Source organism: Octodon degus, unplaced genomic scaffold (assembly GCF_000260255.1).
Source record: "Octodon degus isolate 3935 unplaced genomic scaffold, OctDeg1.0 scaffold00148, whole genome shotgun sequence".
Lineage (NCBI taxonomy): Eukaryota > Metazoa > Chordata > Mammalia > Rodentia > Octodontidae > Octodon > Octodon degus.
Genome location: NW_004524724.1, coordinates 2,520,073 through 2,539,144, shown reverse-complemented (window position 1 = coordinate 2,539,144; position 19,072 = coordinate 2,520,073). Strand labels below are relative to the sequence as shown.

Genomic DNA, 19,072 nt, shown 5'->3' with positions numbered 1-19,072 from the left:
GCTTCCTCAACCTTGAACAGCTTTGTCCTTTATTGGGGAAGGGAGTGGGGTGTGAGCCCGAAGACCAGGGAGGGACTGTGTTTGGAGCCTGGAGACCAAGAGAGAGGCCCAGAAGAACCTTTCCGCTCGGTGGGAGCCAGGAAGCCATCAGATAGCTGCCTCAGAGCTGATGTCATTTGATAAAGGCTGCATGTCCTTGCAGTGGGAATGCGATTTTTTGCTCCAGTTTGCACAATATGATCTTTCCCCGGCTGGGAGGGATGTGATGTTACTGGTCATCCCCAGTCGTAAGTTATATAGCTTCAACCCAGAAATAAACATTGCAGAAGCCAGATGTGATCTAAATTAGCTTATTCACTAGAAGGAATGCTGAGTCACTGCCCGCTGTTTGTCCGCCTGTCTTCCCCCTTTTACTCCTCATCCCCACATGCTTCAAATAGTAAAGGAGAGGGAACGTGCGGAGCTCTTTTCAGATGTCGTGTTGAGTTTCCAAGTGGCCTCAGCCCTGAATGTGTTGAGCACCTTGTGAGACACTTGGCTATCAAGCATGCTCCTCCTCAGAGCCCCTCAGGCCTGCTTCAGCCCACGCCCCTTACCCTGCATGACCTGGGTGTGGGGAGCGTTCTGTGAGCATCCGAAAAGCACCCGAAGCCCAGGCTTCATGCCCAGGGACTTGTGCTGGGTGGATCGGAGACAGGGCTGTGAAATCAGCACTGATTCAGCCCCCAGCCCGCAAATCTACAGCCTGGTCCAGATCACCAGCCAGGGCTTTTATGTGCAGCTCAGTTGCAGTTTAAACAGGGAGCGGGGACGATGCTACAAAGGATTGTTATCACTGAGCATGCTCAACTTGTATGACATGCTTGGAACGGTGCCTGGCACACAGCGAGCACTTTCCGAGTGTGAACTGTTTTAATAGGAAATTAGGTTAGAAGGGAACAGGAAGTCAGGTCCACATTATAAACGGTACAGGCGTTATTCTCCAGGTGGTAGCTATGCATGTCATAGCTCTGTGTATAATCACTGTGTGATCTGCCTAGTGGCGTTTTATAAAGCGAGCCACCAATAGCCCTGCAACAAAGAGCCCTACTTTCTCAAAGGCATGGAAGTTAGGTGCGGTGGGGTTGCACGGTGAGCACCAGGGGGCGCTGCGACTGGGAGCACCTGGTTCTGCATGCCAGCTCTAGGGTCAACCCTCGTGTTCAAATCCTTTCTCTTCTAATTCTTCTCCAGCTGTGTGACCCTGAACAGCTTGCTTACAGTTGTGCCAGGTGGTAGGTGCAGTGCAGGTGTGTGGCTCGTCCCTGGGATCCGCTGACCGATGTGAGGCCCCTCCTCTCATTAGCACGTGGCTCCCAATGGGCTGCTGATAATATAGAAGCGTCTCTACTCTGCCTGCTCCTTAGTAGTGGCGTGAGGAAGGGACATTCCAGGAACAAATGACCCCGATTTTGTGCTTTCTTAGCCCTCTGTCGAGTGCTCCTTCCGTTGCATTTTCGCACCCATCACAAGTGAACACAGTGATTTCTCAGCTGTCGATCTGCTGTACTAGAAGGGCCTTCTGTAGAGCAGGATCGATTACACCAAGGTGGCAGTGCAGAGGACGTAATGAGCTTTGCCAGCCAAGTAAATACATCGCCGGGTGCACCAGGTGACCCAACAGAATGCCCTTTGTTTGCATACTCAAAGGCATTCATATGGGAAATTGGAATTGCCCTTGACTTAAATCTGGAGACACTTGGCACACTGCTGCCCATGACAGTCATAGGAAGTGTCCCTCCGCTTAGATGCCTTCGATTTCTTCTCTGTGCAGATACAGTAGGAGCACCTCGCTGTCACTGGGGACACAGGCAGACCCTTGAGTTGGTGAAGCACTTTAGAGTTGAATCAGAAAATTTCAGATCACTAGTAACCAAAACTCATTTAAAAGGAAACCGTTAGCATGGCCAAAGTAAACGTCCTTTCAGCCGCAGTGGTGTTCTAAGGGTGTGCCTATTGGGGAACTCTTTCTCCCTGTGGCTTTGCTGTCCCTGTGGCTTGGGTGCTGCTGTTCCCACAGAGGCTGTTTTATTGGATACTTAGTCCTCAGGGTTGGGACTTTAAAAGGGGAGACCTGGGGCTCCCGAGGTCAGCGTGGAAAGCACCCTTGGGAGGGCTGTGGGAGCCCAGGCTCTCTCTGGCTTTCTGTTTGGAGAGCCAGCTTTTGTCCCGCATGGGTGTAGCTGCTGCCCTGACAGCCCTCAGCAGAGCTGGAGCTGGGCGCTTCGAGCTTCGGCCTCCAGATTGAGCACTTGGGAAGCTCTTCTCATGGCTCAGTGTTTTCCCTCAGGGGGTTCACTGCACAAGCAAAAACTGCCTTGGGAAAGGAAGGAAAGGAGGAGACCTTGGGTGTTTGTAAACCAGCTTCTCTGAAAAGCACCATATAAAACCTACATTCCTACTCACAGCTCTGGCTAAAAATACGAGTGTTCTAGAATCATAGATGATATGTTTAAGTAGAAAATCATAACTTCTATTGATTTTTAAATTTGATAAAATATAAATTACAACAACTCATACTTAACCACTTAAGTGGCGCACCCAGCACCACCACCCAGAACTTCCCATCCTACAGAACCAAAGCTCCCTGCTCCCGCCTCGTGGCCTGCAGCAGCCCAGATCTCCCGCCGTCCTTGTCATCTGGAGCACCATAAGCACCTCCCACGAGCAACCGTGCAGTTGTGTGGCACTGGCACTTCGCTTAGTGGGGCATGCTCAGCGGCATTCACACAGTAGTGGGACGAGAAGGACCCTCTCTGAAGTCTGAGACGCACCCATTGTATGGCCGTGCCACGGTGTCCTGGTCTGTCACTTCTCAGTGGTCGCTGGAGCTGACTTTAGCCGCTGTGGACAATCCACTGTGATGCCGCCTGCCTTCGGACGTCTGTCCAGATCCTGTTCTCAGTTCTTCAGGGGCAGCGCTAGAAGGGGCGCTGCGAGGCAGTTCTGCTCTGCGTCTGTGAAGAAAACACTGTGCTGTACAACTTCTCATTACCTCCAGCAGCGCACACGGATTCCAGCTTTGCTGTGTTGTCTCAAGTACTTGTCAATTCCAGGGTTTGGGATAATGACGCTTCCACGTGAGATCCGACTGTGGCCTCTTGGGTTTCGTTCCCATCAAAGATGGGCAGCGGGTGTAAAATACCAAGAGAGCAACGCGTCAGTGTGACTTAGCCCATCACACACACAAATCGCTTCTGCGCTTACATGAGCCCTCCCGCAGCCCAACCACGATGCGCCGAGGTCAGAAGTGCTTGCCCCGCCTGCCAGAACAGCAGGGTTAAATCTGGTCGCCTGCATCCTGAGAGCGACGTGGACTGCTGGGAAGGACTCCTGTCTTTACTGGTCAGGGTACAGCGTGTCATCACACTGCTTTCCTTTCCAGACAGGCTTGAGGTGCTCCCAGAGGAGCACAGATGCATGTGCTGGCTGCATGCATCGATTCTCCCTTCCTCCAAACTTCTCTCCCAGTGCCTTTCCATGACCCAGCCCCTCGGCCCCCAGCCTCGGTACTGAGGCCTGCGTTCTCCTCACGCTTGGTCCCGGGTCCTCACGCTGCGCAAGGAGTGCCCAGTCACCCTGACTGTGCTGATTGCGAACCAAACGCTGACTTTATTTTTCTCCAAGCAGTCGGTCTTCTCCAGGCTCAGGGGCCTGCTACTATGTCAAACTTTACACTTTCAAAACATGGCTCATTATTCCCACGCATGCTTACACACAAATACATAGCATGCACGCGCACACACACACATGCACACATATGAGTTTGGTAGATAAAAAGTCTGGACCAGGGGCCACATGTGCAGGTCTGCAACAGTTAGCTGGCCTTTCCAAGTTTCCGTTTTCTCAGGTCCCAAGTGAGGCAAGTACCCTGAGCTTGCAGAGTAGTCGGAGGAGTGAAGAAAGAGGCGGGGTGTCCCTGTGTCAACGGCCTGCGGCGGCTGCATCAGCCTGCCCACCCAGCCAGCCGGAGCCGAGGGGCCTTCTGCACCGCTCTTCCTAGTTCTCCTCTCCCAAGCCCCCACCCCCACCCCACCCCTGGAAGCCAGCTCTTCTCTCTCACAGCCTGCGCTTCTGATGAATGGATTCAGACTTCCGGATCCAGAGGCGGCCTGGAACTTTCCCACCCGTCCAGATTCCTCTGTGGATTGTGAGACAGAAAAAGAAACTCCAAGTCCAGAGTGTGTTTGTTCATGACATAAATTCCTAGCCTCTCCCGCTACATGCCAGATGCGAGTGCTAACGTCCCAAGCTCAGCTTGGTCACCCCACGCCGAGTGCGCACTGAGTGGAAGCTCTGGCTTACATGTTTGCTAGTTCTGTGGGAGATGAGGTAACCCTCACCATGGACAGCTCAGCCAGGCTACCAGGGTGACAGCCACAGCCCAAGAAGAGGCTGAAAATGTAATCTTCTGCTCTGGTGACACAAAACAGGCTGGCTCCTGGACATAATGCCTGGCCCACCTCTTCCCGCACACCTCAAATTCCAGATTTGCTGCCTGGACCAGCCAGGCTCTTCTGGTCCTGCCCTCTCCTGCCTGCCCCTTTTTATTCTGCGTAACCCAGTAAAAAGCTGCTTTGGAAGTCACCCCAAGTCCCCAGGGCATGTCACTCACTTCTGGAGAATGACACTGTGATGCCGCTCTCAGATGCCGATCCTCTCTCTCTGTGAGACACCACAATCTCCACCCTCAGGGCAGGGGCGCACCCCTGCAGGTGATGAAGCGATGATGTCCAGATGAGGCCGTGGACCACCAAGGTCCTCACCAGTCCACAGTTTTTCAGTTGATTCAACCTCTTAGAATTGCACGTGCTGACTCACGTGTGAACTGAGGTGCCATAAAATAGGAAACACTGCTGGGTACAGCTGAAGACACACAAATGTATTGCAACTGCAGGTTATTTCATGTAGAAAAACCATTTTTGTTTACTTTTCTTTGCACTTGATATGTTTCAATTTTATTTTATTTATTGGATCTGTTCAAAATTTCAGTGTAAAGCATTCTGTCATCCTGCTGCCTAGCCCGCTATAGTGACAGAGATTAGCTGGCCCGAGGGCCTGCACTGAAGCCCCTGTTGCCCCTGCCCGGTGAGTGGTGCTCAGAGAGGAGGACGTGGGAGATTTCAGCCCTACAACCAGCAACTCCACAGCACCACGCACACAGTGACTTGGCATTGTGAGTCCTCACGCGCCGCACACACTGACCGTCCCCGAGACGTGGCACCACGCACACAGTGGCTTGGCATTGTGACTCCTCACGCGCCGCACACACTGACCGTCCCCAAGACGTGGACCCCACAGGCAGAGAAGGTGCAGGTGAGCACCAGGCCCACAGCTGCATGGAGGGGCCTCTGTGCCACCAGAGGCAGCCCCAGAAAGGCCCACCAACACCTCCCTCTTTCTTCTCACTGTGCAGGGAGGCCTTGTAGCTTCCGACATTTGAAAACATCAATTAATGCCCAAGTGACTCTGCTTCATTCAACTGAAGTAGACATGTTTGCGTTCAAATGCATTCACACCCAAGTGAATGGTGGAAGTTATTTTTTAATATCTCAGGCTATTTGTGTTCTACTTTGAAGCTTCTGCAGATTCGGTGATTGTGGTTGTGTCATTTCACAAACATTCCCATGAGAGGTGTTTTACTGGCTTGCTTTTCAAACTCCGCTGTGGAACGAGTTGCCCAGGAATCTCCCAAAGCACCTCCTGGTCCTCTGGTAACCATGTGCCACGCACTGACGCTATCTTCTCCACCAGATTTCTACCACAAGTTGTTTAAAAACATGTTCTCTCAGGGTGGAAAAAATGAAGTGTGGCTGAGAAGACAGTTATGCTGAAAGACAAACAGAGCAATGTGACTTATCAGAATGGGTTGCTTTTTTGCGCTTAATGAGTACAATACACAAGCTTCCCATATATATACAATGAGGAAAAGCTCCATAGCATATCAAGTATGCCACGTGATTTCAGGCATAACTGCATGGGATACATATCTAGGCCTGAGGGCTTAGATAACAAAATATAAGTGCTTTTCCTGTCTAAACATGTTAAATAAATGAGCATTTGGTATCACATTCTAATACATTAGAAGATGAACTTGCATAGTTAATTTTTCTTCTTAATGCACCCCACGTGACCATTTGAAGTGCAAAGCCAGGGGATATCTTAGTGTTTGAAGACAGGGTTCTTTTCATTTAAACAAATCTTTATTGAAATAAGTCTCTCTGAAAGGATCTTGGGCATATCTTCTTTTCAGGAAGTTCAGTCGGGGTGAGCGAAGATAAAGCACTGACACTGTAAGGGTGTTATAGAAGCAGACTCAAGCAGGCGAAGAGAAGCATCCCAAAGTGGCCACAGGCAGCAGGGGAGGCAAAGTTGGGAATTTCTTTTGAACTTTCTAGATTGTAAGAGCATTTTTCCGGTAGTGTGGGGCATCTGGTATTGAGATCCTAAAAGAATTGGAAGTCACAGAGAGACGGATGGTGGGAGAGAGGGAGATCTGGGAAGGGAAAGACCCTGAGAGAGCAACTTCAGAGGCCTCCGCAGTGACCTGTGGTGGCCTGGCTGGTGACCCGGGCCCACAGCTTGAGGATGCTCTCCACCGGGAGTCTCTGCTAGGTCTGAGGTGATCGGGGCCTTCTCTACTCCTGCTTGCACAGCAGGCCACGCAATGCCCGGAATCCATCCTCCCAAGGGCAGCAGCAGGCGCCCATCTGGGGTCTGGACAGCACCCAGAAGGAGCCGCCACCACACAGCCTGGGAGCTCCACGGTCTGGCCACACAGGCTGGGGCGGCCCATCACTCTGTCCCTCTTTTCTTCTTCCCAGGGGGCCAGCTTTGGTGCACGACAACAAAGGCCATTGCCGAGGGCGAGGAGCTCATCGCCTTTGTGGTGGATTTTGACTCTCGGCTCCAGGCTGCCAGCCAGATGGCCTTGGCAGAAGGGATGTATCCAGCACGGCTGCTGGACTCCATCCCGCTGCTGCCCCAGCAGGCAGCCATGGCGTCCATCCTGCCCACCGCCATCGTCAACAGTGAGTGCGGGTGGGACAAGCGCGGGTGCAGCGGGCCGGAGGATGTGGGGAAGCTGGGCTCCCCAGCGAGCCCGGTCACGGCGCCAGGGTACACGTGGCCAGCAGCATCACAGACACTTCCGTGGTACAGCGATGTTAGTCTTCCCAGAAAGCCACAGAGTTAAAAACTTGAAAAAATTAAGAGCATACAAGGCAGAATTTGATTATATATTATTGAAAAGGGAGTGGAGCCTGGATAACTCTAAAGTAAAACAAACAAGAGAAAGAAAAACACTCTTAATGTTCCATGTGGAATCTAAAATGTGACCTAGTACTAACCTGGCCTGGGAGATACCATGATCACTAAAGCGTGACCTGAAAAACCGGATGCTGTGCTCTGAGTTTAAGATGAATATTGAGTGTAGTTTCTTCTCCTAGAACACAAAAAGTGTAGTTAGGAGCCCAGAATCAGGGAGGCCCAGGAGGCCCAGGCTCTGTGTTCTCCAGGGATCTATTCCTCAGGAGGAAAAAGAATAACAAAGTCAGCAGGAAATAAAATGAATTGCATTAGTCAAAAATATCCTGAAAAATTCCAGATGTTATGGTATAAAGAGGAAATCCAAAGACAGAAAATGATGTCACAATATTAAAAGATTAAAATGGTAATAATTATTTTCTTGCTGTGAAACCATCGTTAAAGAAATTTTCAAGTTGGGCATGGTGGCACATGCAAAAAAGAAGACATTTTCAGGTGATTCTGAAATTCTAGAGCTTCTAGCCAGTAGGGCCAGGTGAGCGCGTAGGATTCCTGGCTGTGCATGGAGTTGTCTTGTTTACTTGCTCCTCACTTTGATTCTGAACCTGTGGAACTGCAGACATGAGCCTGGCCTCAACTGGAAGCAAAAGCATTTTCATTACGGCCGACTCCACGGACCTTGAGTTGCTGGGTGCCTCCCAGACGTGAATATTACTTCTGCTGTGTTTGAGGTGACCCCAATTGCTTTCCGCAGCAAGATAACTGTTAGTCTCAAATACTGAGCACAGTTACACAGAACTTTTTCTGGAATTACCCAGATGCACGTGTCCTGGTTAAATAGATGCTGTGTGGACCATGTGGCCTCTGGAACCGTGCCGGCACCATCAGCTCGGGAGAGGTGGGCTCAAGACTAGTACATAAATTTTAAGTTTTTTATTGGAAACTCCAGTGGGTTTCCTGTCCCCACTCATTTGCAGTGAATCCAGCCCCTATTCAGCCCCCAGCTTTCTCCTGACCCCTCTTCCACAATCACCTTCACCCCCGGGGTTTCCACCACAGTAATGAGCCAGCAGCTCGCAATCGTGAGCCTCCCTGTTTTGCAGAGTGGGGGGTCCATGCCACAGCCCAGGCGCCTCTGCACTTCTTACCTGAGATCCAGCCCCATCTGTCTCGAAGGACCATGAGCCCTGGTTGTTCAGCTCACTCCCTTTGCATGAGATCTGAAAGCTGACCCTTGTCTAAGTGCAGAGTCCTAGTGACCTGGCTGTCACTGCACTTCCTCACATGTCTGTCTCGGCCACCCTGCTGGTCAGGTGCCAGGGAAGAGCATTTAAGATTGGCCTCCAGCCTGAGCCACTTCTGTGGCCACAGCCATGGCTCTCGGCGCCTCACTGGAGCTGGGTGTGGAGAAATGCTGTGTGCAGACAGGGAGACTGTACACCCCTGGACTTATGGTGTGGCACGGGCTGCAGTTCAGACCCCATCCCCATCCATGCAGGCCCCTGCAGTGGCCTCCAAAGTCTCCCTCCTCAACCATCCCCCCCATGCTGGGCTCCACTCTGGGAGGGTCTGACGCCTGACTCTGTCTTGCTTAAGGTTATGAGTGATGTGCAGTCATTGGGGACATACCCTTAGCTTCGTAGGCATTCTCCAGCTCTTTCTCAGGCTGTCCTGCTTTCCCTCCCATCCACCTGAGCTCTACTTGCCTGAGACAGTGCCTGCTGCAGGGCATCCCCATGCTGCCTGCTGCCCAGCAGCACCATGACCCAGGACCCTCCCCAGCTGACTACGTGGGTACGGTCACGGGGCTTCCCTCCCTCCTGAGTCCCTGGGGACAGTCCATCCTGAGATGGCAAGGGCTCAGTCCTCACTGTGGCTCTGTGCCCACACCACACGCAGCGTACCCGTGTTGGGCAAATGTGTGGCTTTCGAATCTCTAGCCTGTACTTGCTCAGGTGAACCAGCTCCCATCAGTAGATTAAGTATGTAGTTTTTCTAAACCATAAACACTGTATGAAATTAATATTTTGTGCTTTTAGCAAAAAATATTGGAGTCTCCTACAGCCTCCTTTTCTACAGTCTGGGGAGTTACCCTGCAGAGTATAGTGTCCCTTTACACAGGGAACCAGATATTTTCTGAAGAGAAGGGGCCAGGAGATGGATCGGGGACAGGAAGGGTATACAAAGAATTCAGGTGCGTTACATCCACATACCAACTTCCACCACGAATGGAATTACCCTTGACTGCAAGTGCGTACTCATAAAAACGAATACTTTAAAAATACAAACAAATACGTAAGAACCTGTTCTTGAGGTGTCAGACACAGCCAGGTCCACACCATCACCGCCTGTCTGCCTGTCCAGAGCCCAAGCACAGACTCTGAGGTGCATGAGCTGGAGCTGCTCTGCCTGGCTGGCCCCCGGTGGCCAGCACTCACACCTGTGCTCTTCCGCAGAGGACATCTTCCCATGCAAGTCCTGTGGCATCTGGTACCGCAGCGAGCGGAACCTTCAGGCCCACTTGATGTACTACTGCAGCGGGAGGCAGCGCGAGGCCGCCCCGGTGTCGGAGGAGAGCGAGGCTGGTGGCCCGCAGGTGTCCAGCCTGTGCCCCTTTCCACAGTGCACAAAGAGCTTCCCAAGCACCCGCGCCCTGGAGATACACCTAAGTGCACACAGCGGTAAGAAAGGCCACCCAGGACTCTGGGGGCCTGTACAGATGGTGTCTGTCCATCTGTCTGTCTGTCTGTCTGTCTGCCTGCCTGCCTGCCTGCCTCTGTCTCTACCTCTTTTGCTGCACAGCCAGGCCTATCTTATGCCACTGCCACTCAGCACATTTTACTCCAAGGCCTTGGGTCTAATTGTTTTCTAAGCCCCGCATTCCCCCCTCAGACCACAGGCCTGATCCTTCTGTTTTCCACTGAGGTAGAACATATAATTTTGGAGCAAAAATCTCAACAGCTTTTGTGTATTATAGTAATTCGTATTGCCTGCTGCACATACATGTCAGATCATCTTGGAAACTGACCAGTGTTCCCTGTAGGGAAAGAGGACCAGTAAATGCATTGAAATAAGTACTTGAAAAATAGGAAAGATTTGATGCATTGAACTAAGCTGTTATGTTGGTAGACCAGATTAACAGTCACACTTCAGGGAAACTGACTTCTAAGTGTAAATCTATATAGGGTCCTTCATGTCTAGAATATGCCTTGTTAGTGCTTAGTTGACTTCTATGATGTAGAACTACTGATGGTACTAAGTTCTCAAAGGAAAACAAGGATGAAAAACAGCTTGTTTTAAGCTTTTGCTTAACAGCAAGGTAACAAAATAAATTCCTGTTTATTGTAGAATTATATACCAGTAATGGTTAGTTTAGTCTCATGATGTCTTAGTTGTCATACTTCTTCTTTAAAGTGAGGTTAACAAAATTTACATCATTATATTAACTTCAAGGCAGGCAATTCTTGGGCGCTTAGGAATACCAGATGGTCGGCACACGTGGTACTGAGTTTGCGGGATACCTCTGGGCGGCTTCCCTAGCCATTGTCTGGTTAGGTTAAATAATTAAATCTGAAATCATTCTTAAGTCTAAAATGCTAGCTCATAGTGCTAAGCGCAGGGCAGCGCAGGTTTCCACTGAGGGCCCACCAGCACCCCCCACATCTTCCCAGGGCCTGCCCCCCGGAGAGGCAAGGCTGTGGAAGACCTGAAGCAAGGCAGGAAGGACAGGTGCGGTCACAGGTAGCAATACAGCAGACACTAAGGAAGAAGCAGCCGCAGAGGAAACCTTTCGGCTCCATTGAAACATGACAGGGGCTGGGGAGATGGCTCAGTGGAATAAGCGCTTCCCTGGCAAGCGCAAGGGCCTGAGTTCAATCCCTGGTTCTGCCAAATCAATCAATCAATCAATCAATCAATCAATCAATCTAAAAAAAGAAACATGACAGTTGGACCTATGAGGAAGGGGAGGAAGACCCTGCCACCAGGACAGCACTGGGAAACCTCAGCTGTGTTTCTAGCTTATGGTCTCCGCTGGGTCCACAGTCCGGAGCGGCTGAGCTGAGCCTGGCTCCCTTGTAGGCCATCAAGTACAAGTTGGGGTGGCTTTGGCGACCTGCAGCTATTCCAGTCCTGGTGAGAGCCGCCATGTTCACACCTGATGCGGGGAGGGCGCTGCTCCTAGGTGGCTCTCGTTTACTGCTTGGTATTTGTCCCCGGCCACCAGCCTCAGAGACAAGACCATGCTTGGCAAGCCTAGCAGTAGCTCTAGAGTGATACCAGAGAGAAATTTGGGCGCTATCACTTTTGCACAAGGAGGCTCCCCTCTGGGGTCTTCTGAGCGGAGCCCCTTCCCAGTGCTCTGTGTATGCCACATCTGCACACAAGCCTTTAGCAGCACCTCAGTGCTGAGCAAGCCTGGCTCTCGCACCTGTTAGCTCTATTCTCACAGTCAGCTTCCTGACCCTCTCCAAGTTGTCTCCTGTCCCATACAATGGAGATGATGGCACTAGTCCCACCTACATGCCATAACATCTGCAGAGATGCTGTAGAGAGCAGGAAGTATGGTCAGGGGGACCATCCTGTCCCAGGGTAGGTGCACCCCGTGGGTCTCTCGGTGCCTGCTGTCTTGAAGACCAGTGGGTCTTGTCACAGCGCCCGACTTCTGGGCTGAGCATGTGCAGTCCTGACCGTCCACGTGTTGTCTCTTAGGCATGAAGGTGGAGGAGTTCCTGCCCCCCGGCGCCAGTCTCAAGTGCACGGTGTGCAGCTACACGGCAGACTCTGTGATCAGCTTCCACCAGCACCTGTTCTCCCACCTCACGCAAGCTGCCTTCCGGTGTAACCACTGCCACTTTGGCTTCCAGACTCAGAGGGAGCTCCTGGCACACCAGGAGCTTCACGCCCCTGGCGGCAAACTTCCCAGGGACAGCGACCTGGAGCAATCTCCACGGGGAACCGAGGACAGCAGCGTGCAGCCATCTGCTGACGTGCTGGCCAGAGGTGAGCTCACTCCAAGCCAGAAGGCCATGCAGACTAAGGATGCAAGCTCTGACACAGAGCTGGACAAGTGTGAGAAAAAGGCTCAGCTCTTTCTCACTACCCAGAGACCCGAAATACAGCCTGCAACCAACAAGCAAAGCTTTTCCTACACAAAGATTAAGTCGGAGCCGTCCAGCCCGCGGCTCGCCTCGTCTCCCGTGCAGCCCGGCACCGGGCCTCCTTTCTCTGTGGGTCCTTTCCTGTCACAGTTTGCATTTCCCCAAGACATCACCATGGTCCCCCAGGCTTCTGAGATCTTAGCCAAGATGTCCGAGCTGGTGCATCGGCGACTGAGGCACGGGAGCAGCAGCTACCCGCCTGTCATCTACAGCCCTTTGATGCCCAAGGGGGCAACTTGTTTTGAGTGTAACATAACCTTCAATAATTTAGATAATTACCTAGTGCACAAAAAGCACTACTGCAGCAGCCGGTGGCAGCAGATGGCCAAGTCCCCAGAGTTCCCTGGGGTTGCAGAGAAGATGCCAGAAGCAGTGAGTCCCAACACAGGCCAGAGCTCCATCAGCCTCCTCAACCCAGCCGTGCACCCCACGGACCCCGAGAACCCCCTTCTGCAGGCCCCATGTATCAGTTCTTCTACTGTCTTGGACCTAATCGGGCCGAGTGGGAAGGGCCATGACAAAGACTTTGCCACGCAAGCTAAGAAGCTCTCCACCTCCAGCAGCAGTGACGACAAAGTGAACGGGAAGCCTGTGGACATGAAGAATGCCAGCGTCCCTTTGGTGGACGGGGAGAGTGACCCAAATAAGACCACCTGTGAAGCCTGCAACATTACCTTCAGCCGACACGAAACCTACATGGTGCACAAGCAGTACTACTGTGCCACGCGCCATGATCCGCCACTGAAGAGGTCTGCATCCAACAAAGTGCCTGCCATGCAGAGGACCATGCGCACCCGCAAGCGGAGGAAGATGTACGAGATGTGCCTGCCCGAGCAGGAGCAGAGGCCCCCGCTGGCCCAGCAGCGCTTTCTCGACGTGGCCAACCTCAGCAACCCCTGCAGCTCCACCCAAGAGTCCGCCGACGGGCTGGGCGAGTGCTTCCACCCGAGGTGTGACGTCTTTCCCGGAATTGTCTCCAAGCACTTGGAAACTTCGCTGACCATCAACAAATGCGTCCCTGTGTCCAAGTGCGACTCCTCTCACTCGGGCCTGTCCTGCCTCGAGATGGACGTGCCCATCGACCTCAGCAAGAAGTGTCTGTCCCAGTCGGAGCGGACGACCGCATCCCCCAAAAGGCTGCTGGACTACCACGAGTGCACTGTGTGCAAAATCAGCTTCAACAAGGTGGAGAACTACTTGGCCCACAAGCAGAACTTCTGCCCCGTCACCGCCCACCAGCGCAGCGAGCTGGGCCAACTCGACGGCAAAGGGTTTCCCAACCCAGAGAGCGAGCGGAACAGCCCTGACGTCGGCTACGAAAGAAGCATCCTAAAGTGCGAGAAGAATGGGAATCCGAAGCAGCCGTCGCCCAACGGAAATCTGTTTTCGTCCCATCTAGCCACGCTGCAGGGCCTGAAAGTCTTCAGCGAAGCTGCGCAGCTCATCGCTGCAAAGGAAGAAACCAAGCCTTTGCTTCTGCCCCAGTGCCTGTACCCCGGGGCGATCAAGAAGGCCAGGGGGGCCGAGCAGCTCTCCCCGTACTACGGCGCGAAGCCCGGCGACTACATCTCCGGAGCTCTCGCGCTGCACAGCACCGACGGACAGCAAAGCGCAAACGCAGAGAGCGAGTCTCCCAAGGGCCAGGCCTCCGCCAACGGCTGCGCCGTGCCCAAGAAGGAGTCCCTGCCGCTGCTGCCCAAGAGCAGGGGCATGGTCATAGTGAACGGGGGGCCGAGGCCGGAGGAGAGGCCGGCCACCGCCCCGCAGCCGGAGGGCGCCGCGCAGAGCCCGGCCCGGGAAGACGGCCACAAGTCGCCCTCCTGGATCTCGGAGAACCCGCTAGCCGTGAACGAGAGCGCGTCCCCCGGCACCCCCGCGGCCGAGGAACAGCTGTCCAGCGTAGCGAAAGGTGTGAACGGCTCCACGCAGACGCCGGGCAGCGGCAAGTACTGCCGGCTCTGTGACATCCAGTTCAACAACCTTTCGAACTTCATCACTCATAAGAAGTTCTATTGCTCCTCCCACGCGGCGGAGCACGTCAAATGAACTAGGACCCCGCCAACATCTGTCGCCTTTGGTACCAGTGTTTAGTATGTCGTTCTAACCAGTCCCGAACAGAACACAACACAACAAGCTGTTGAATTACATCTAGCAATCAGGAGCTAATTCATCACAGCTGAGTTGAAGACTTCAGATGTAATTTCATTACAGTCCATTAGTAAAGTGTATTCTTGGTGCCATTTTCAAAAAAAATTAATTTATTTTACCAGCAGTATTCATAGCTGTGGTTATGTTATTTTTTATTTAAAAACTTTATATTAAAGTCATTTGTAATGTTATTGTATAGTTCTTGTGTAGCACATATGGTTTGCACTGTATAGTAGGTTTTAAAGAAAATAGTCACAAACAATACAGAACAGCATTTAGAAATAGCTTCCAAAGCGCTTGTGTACCTTGATTTTTTCTTATATGCTGTTGTAGGCCTACGTATATGCTAAAATATAACTTGCAAAGATGTTCTACACGCACGTGCTATGAGCTCGCCTTAAGATTTCAATTCTCGGATAATCAGGCTCTGTTTGCACTTTATATTTTAGCAGATACAGTCTCTTAGTCTCCAGGCTTTGCACTTGTATGTAGCCGTATGTTTCTGTCCATTTTCTTAATCTTAAACATGTATGTTAATGAAGATGGCAATTTTTTTCCTGTATAGTACTTGTATTTTCTTTCGCTGATGCAGCTCTGTCAATTTTTAAGCCTTTGCTGTTAAATGCAATACTTTATAAAGAGGAGCAAAATTACCGGAAGCAGTATTGTAAGGAACGAGGTGGTGTGAACCAGCTTTACCTCTTGAAAGGCATGGTCTAAAGCGAGACCCTGAACTCAATGCTGCAAGTATGAATTTAATTCATATATAAGATCTATCTAAATATAAGAGTAGCAATACTGCCCCTGGTGATCACAGAGATAATGTTCTACTTCTGATAGAAATAATTTCTCAACAAATGTTGTTACTATGCATGGATATGGATGGAATAAAATTCCAAATTGTTGGAGAGGTGTGGCCTCCTTGCTGATCACAGGGACCAAAGAAATTACTGAACCCTGCAACGGGTCACATTTTAGCTAGCAGCACTTAAAAGCCAATTCGTCGTTCAGTTTGGCTGCCAGGCTGATTACTTCTGTGGTGATCTCTGCTTAATTCGGTGGACCGCAGTGTAGTTTAAGGGTTTGGGCGCTACAGAACAACCCCTGAAACTAAAACTGCCACTGTCTTTCCAAGCTGGCCCAGACTAGCCTACTAGTGCTGAGAATGCAGCGCCAGGGAGGTCATAGTGCTGAAGCCCCGCCTGCAGGGCCAGCTCGGAGTCGGCGCGACACTTGCAAGTCCACTCGTTGCATAGAGTATGTTCAGCTTCTGCCAGTAGTAAAGGGTTAGAGACGAGGAGTGCCCGGCCTCGGCGAGCTAACGAGTGAGATTTCACGTCCACAGTGTGCTCCTTCTCCACTAAGCCAGTAAGTGAACACCAAGACCAGTCACTGCTGGGGCCTAAGGGTCTCGTGTCTGACTTGTGACTTGAGGGAATCACGCTGGGAGGATCACCTACAGAGCAGCGTCTCCAGGACACGGCCTCCCACTGCCTTGGGCGCCGCCCGGGGGCTGACCGGCAGGGATAGTGCTCATGCTGCGGCACCCCGTGAGACCCTGCTCAGCAGGCACGGCCACCTCTCTTGGCCATGACCAGGGTGCCCACATTCCACGCTGCTCCCCTAACTCCACAGAACCACAAGTATCAGTCACGCCACTCTCTGACCAAACAGTCTCTTAATGTACAAGGTGACAGAATGGGAAGGCAACAGAAAAAAATCTCCCCAAGCCAAGCCTGGCTCACAACCTCCTGACCAGATCAGAGGTTCCTGCACCCTGCCCGGGCGCTGGAGACGTTCCCAAGCCCCCTCACTGGGCTCCAGCCTCTAGGACACGTCACTGTTTGCTGTAAGGTTTATTAGGGCCTTAGCCTGGGAATGTTGAGCTCCTTTTCGAGGATACGACAACAGAATAAAGCACAGACAAGAGGCATATTTTAGTTATAAGAGTCACCAGGATGGTCAAAGCCCAGTGATGGGCTGGGGCATGAAGCACGGTGTCCCTGGCCTTTAGGAGGTGCACAGCATTTTTACGGGGTGTGCTGGTGGCTGCAGGATGTTGTGGGGTGAGCTGCTGGTGCAGTCAAGATTCAAGAATTGAGGACCAATGCATTTTTGGAAAAGCACACAGGAGTAGGCTATGGTTAGCGGGTAAGCTGGTTGGCTGCTATGACTACTGGGCTAGAAGGGATTTGGGAGCCAAAGCCCACAGCTGCCAAGTTACCTTGCTTTCAGGCACCAGCACTTCACAGACTGCCCACTGGGCTCAGCTCTGGCCATTGGCTGAGAGATTAATCTGTCCCTAAACCAGCCGCAGGTCTTGCCACGAGTCAGGTAGGCCTAAGACAGACTCTCTTTCTGGGCCAATTTGCTAATATTAATTTTTGCCTGCTCTGCATCATGTCAAGCTGCAAAGCCTGACCCCTTCGAGGGGTCCCACTGCACAACCGCAACCACTGGATCCCCACAATGTGCCAGAGCATTCCAGGTCAGTGTCACCCACCTGTCTTAGAGTCCAAAGCACTGATGTCCGCCCAGAGCTCTAAGCAGCCTCTCCTACAGGCCTCTCCTCGCTCTGCAGCGCTGCAGAAAGAATAAATAAATATCATGGCATAGAGTTGCAAAGGTAGAAAACACAGGAAAAGGGAAACTTAAGCCCATGTTTAGAAAAATTAATGAAGAAAAATCAGGTTTACTGCATAGGTAACTGTTTCTAATAATCCATAAAGTGGTCATGGTTCTTGAAGTCGCCATCCAAATATTTTTGTCCAGAGAAAGGGTTCTTATTTTTTTTCTGTCACCCAGCAGTGTCCATACATATCAGACTTCTGAAAGTGTTGGTCTTTCACAGATTCTGAGTAGTCTTGTCCACAGTAAGTCCAGTCTTTTAAAATTATATATTCATTTATTTGTTTTTAGGTTTGTTTGCTTGTTGGATTTTGAGACAGGGTTTTACTATGTAACACAGCCTGGCCTCAAACTTGTGGAGATCCTCCTGCCTCAGCCTCCTGAGGGCTGGAATCACAGATGTGCACCACCATGCCCTGCTCTCAATCTTTATTTTAAAAGCCAAAATTACTTGGGCTTTTCCAATTCTCTAATTGCTAAAGATTCAAAATAATCTCAGCTCAAGTGACTCTGTCACACAATAAAGGAAATGCACATTTAATTGATCCTTTAGTTTCTTGCCAGTCCCTAATTTCAATGTTGGAGACTCCCTTCCATATTATCCTCCTAGAACTAAATCTTCTTTGGGTTCATTTTGAAAAATATCCATCATAATTATTATGCTCAAAATTAAGAAACGGAAGGTGAGGGAAATGTCGTGCCCCTGACTGCGTGTCCTGGATGGGGCCTCCCAGCCCATCCCGTTTACTGGAGTTAGCCTGAGCCATTCAGTACGTGGCTCCTTGGAGCACCGCAGAGCAGTGCCCTGGCCCATGGGTACCAGAGAACGAAAGAAGTCCTGGATAAGAACCATTCCCGAGCACAAATGGCCGGCGACCCGCAGCGAGTAGTTGGGAGGGCTAATGATGAGTGTGGGGGAAGCCACTGCCGAGGTGAGCAGCTGAAGAACCAAGGAGCCGCGAGTGGTCAGTGGAGGGGCTCCCTGCCCTCATCAGCTCGTCTCAGTGGAAAGGGATGGCCTGCCAGACCTCCAGTGTGGATGCCCGGGATTCCACACCCGCCATGAGACGGAGCCACCTTGCGCCCTAACACAGAGGGCTTTTTTCTAGAGGAGTTGCTGTCTGGCACAGGTATTTCAAAAGGGCAACTTCGTGCAGCAGATGTTACCAGTGCTGCAAGGCATGGAGGAGCCCAGAGGGCCTGGGAATGCAGGAGCATGCTGGCCACCGGAGGCCTGGAGAAGGGAGCCAGCCTGTCCTGTCCCAGGAGCAGTGGTCATCACCTTGCCTGGGCCTCTGCGGCTGGGTGGCCGCTGCTCCCCACATGCAGGAAGCCACGAGGCCCAGATATGAGCACACAGCTACCCTGGTGGCACAGAGAGGAAGAGCCCTGGAGAGGGTGCGAGGCACACCCCTGCCTGCATCCGGGTGCTGGGCACAGCTGTCCCCGGGAGAGCTCCTCTCTCCTCCACCTCTGACCTCCCACCAGGGCCACACCTGGGCACCAGAAATTGTGGCAGGAAGGTGGATGCTGTTCAGAGCTGTAGAGCTTGCTGCAGGGAGCAGGCGCAGGCCATGGTCTTTCCCAGAGTGGATGTGGAGTGTTCCCCTGAAGATGCAGCAGAATAGCCTGCAGCTGCCGAAATCCTAGTCTGTATCTCTGTCTCTGTCTGTCTCACTCTCTGTCTCTTTCTCTCTCCTCTCCTTTCCCTCTCCCTCTCCCTCTCTCTCCCTCTCCCTCTCTCTCTCCCTCTCCCTCTCTCCCTGTCTGTCTCTCTCCTCTCCTCTCCCTCTCTCTCTCTTCTTCTCCCTCCCTCTTTCCCTCTCTCTCCC

At 51.9% G+C, this 19,072-nt stretch overlaps 1 protein-coding gene across 1 annotated transcript in view; it reads left to right on the top strand.

Moving 5' to 3' along the window:
• Positions 1-15,522, top strand: part of Zfpm2 (zinc finger protein, FOG family member 2) — a 349,596-nt gene extending 334,074 nt beyond the window's left edge. The window contains exons 5-7 of the mRNA XM_004642269.2: positions 6,864-7,070; positions 9,762-9,986; positions 12,016-15,522. Coding sequence (XP_004642326.1) covers positions 6,864-7,070; positions 9,762-9,986; positions 12,016-14,510 — 2,927 coding nt within the window. The 3' untranslated portion in view covers positions 14,511-15,522. The remainder of the gene's footprint in view (positions 1-6,863; positions 7,071-9,761; positions 9,987-12,015) is intronic.
• Positions 15,523-19,072: the final 3,550 nt, after the last annotated feature.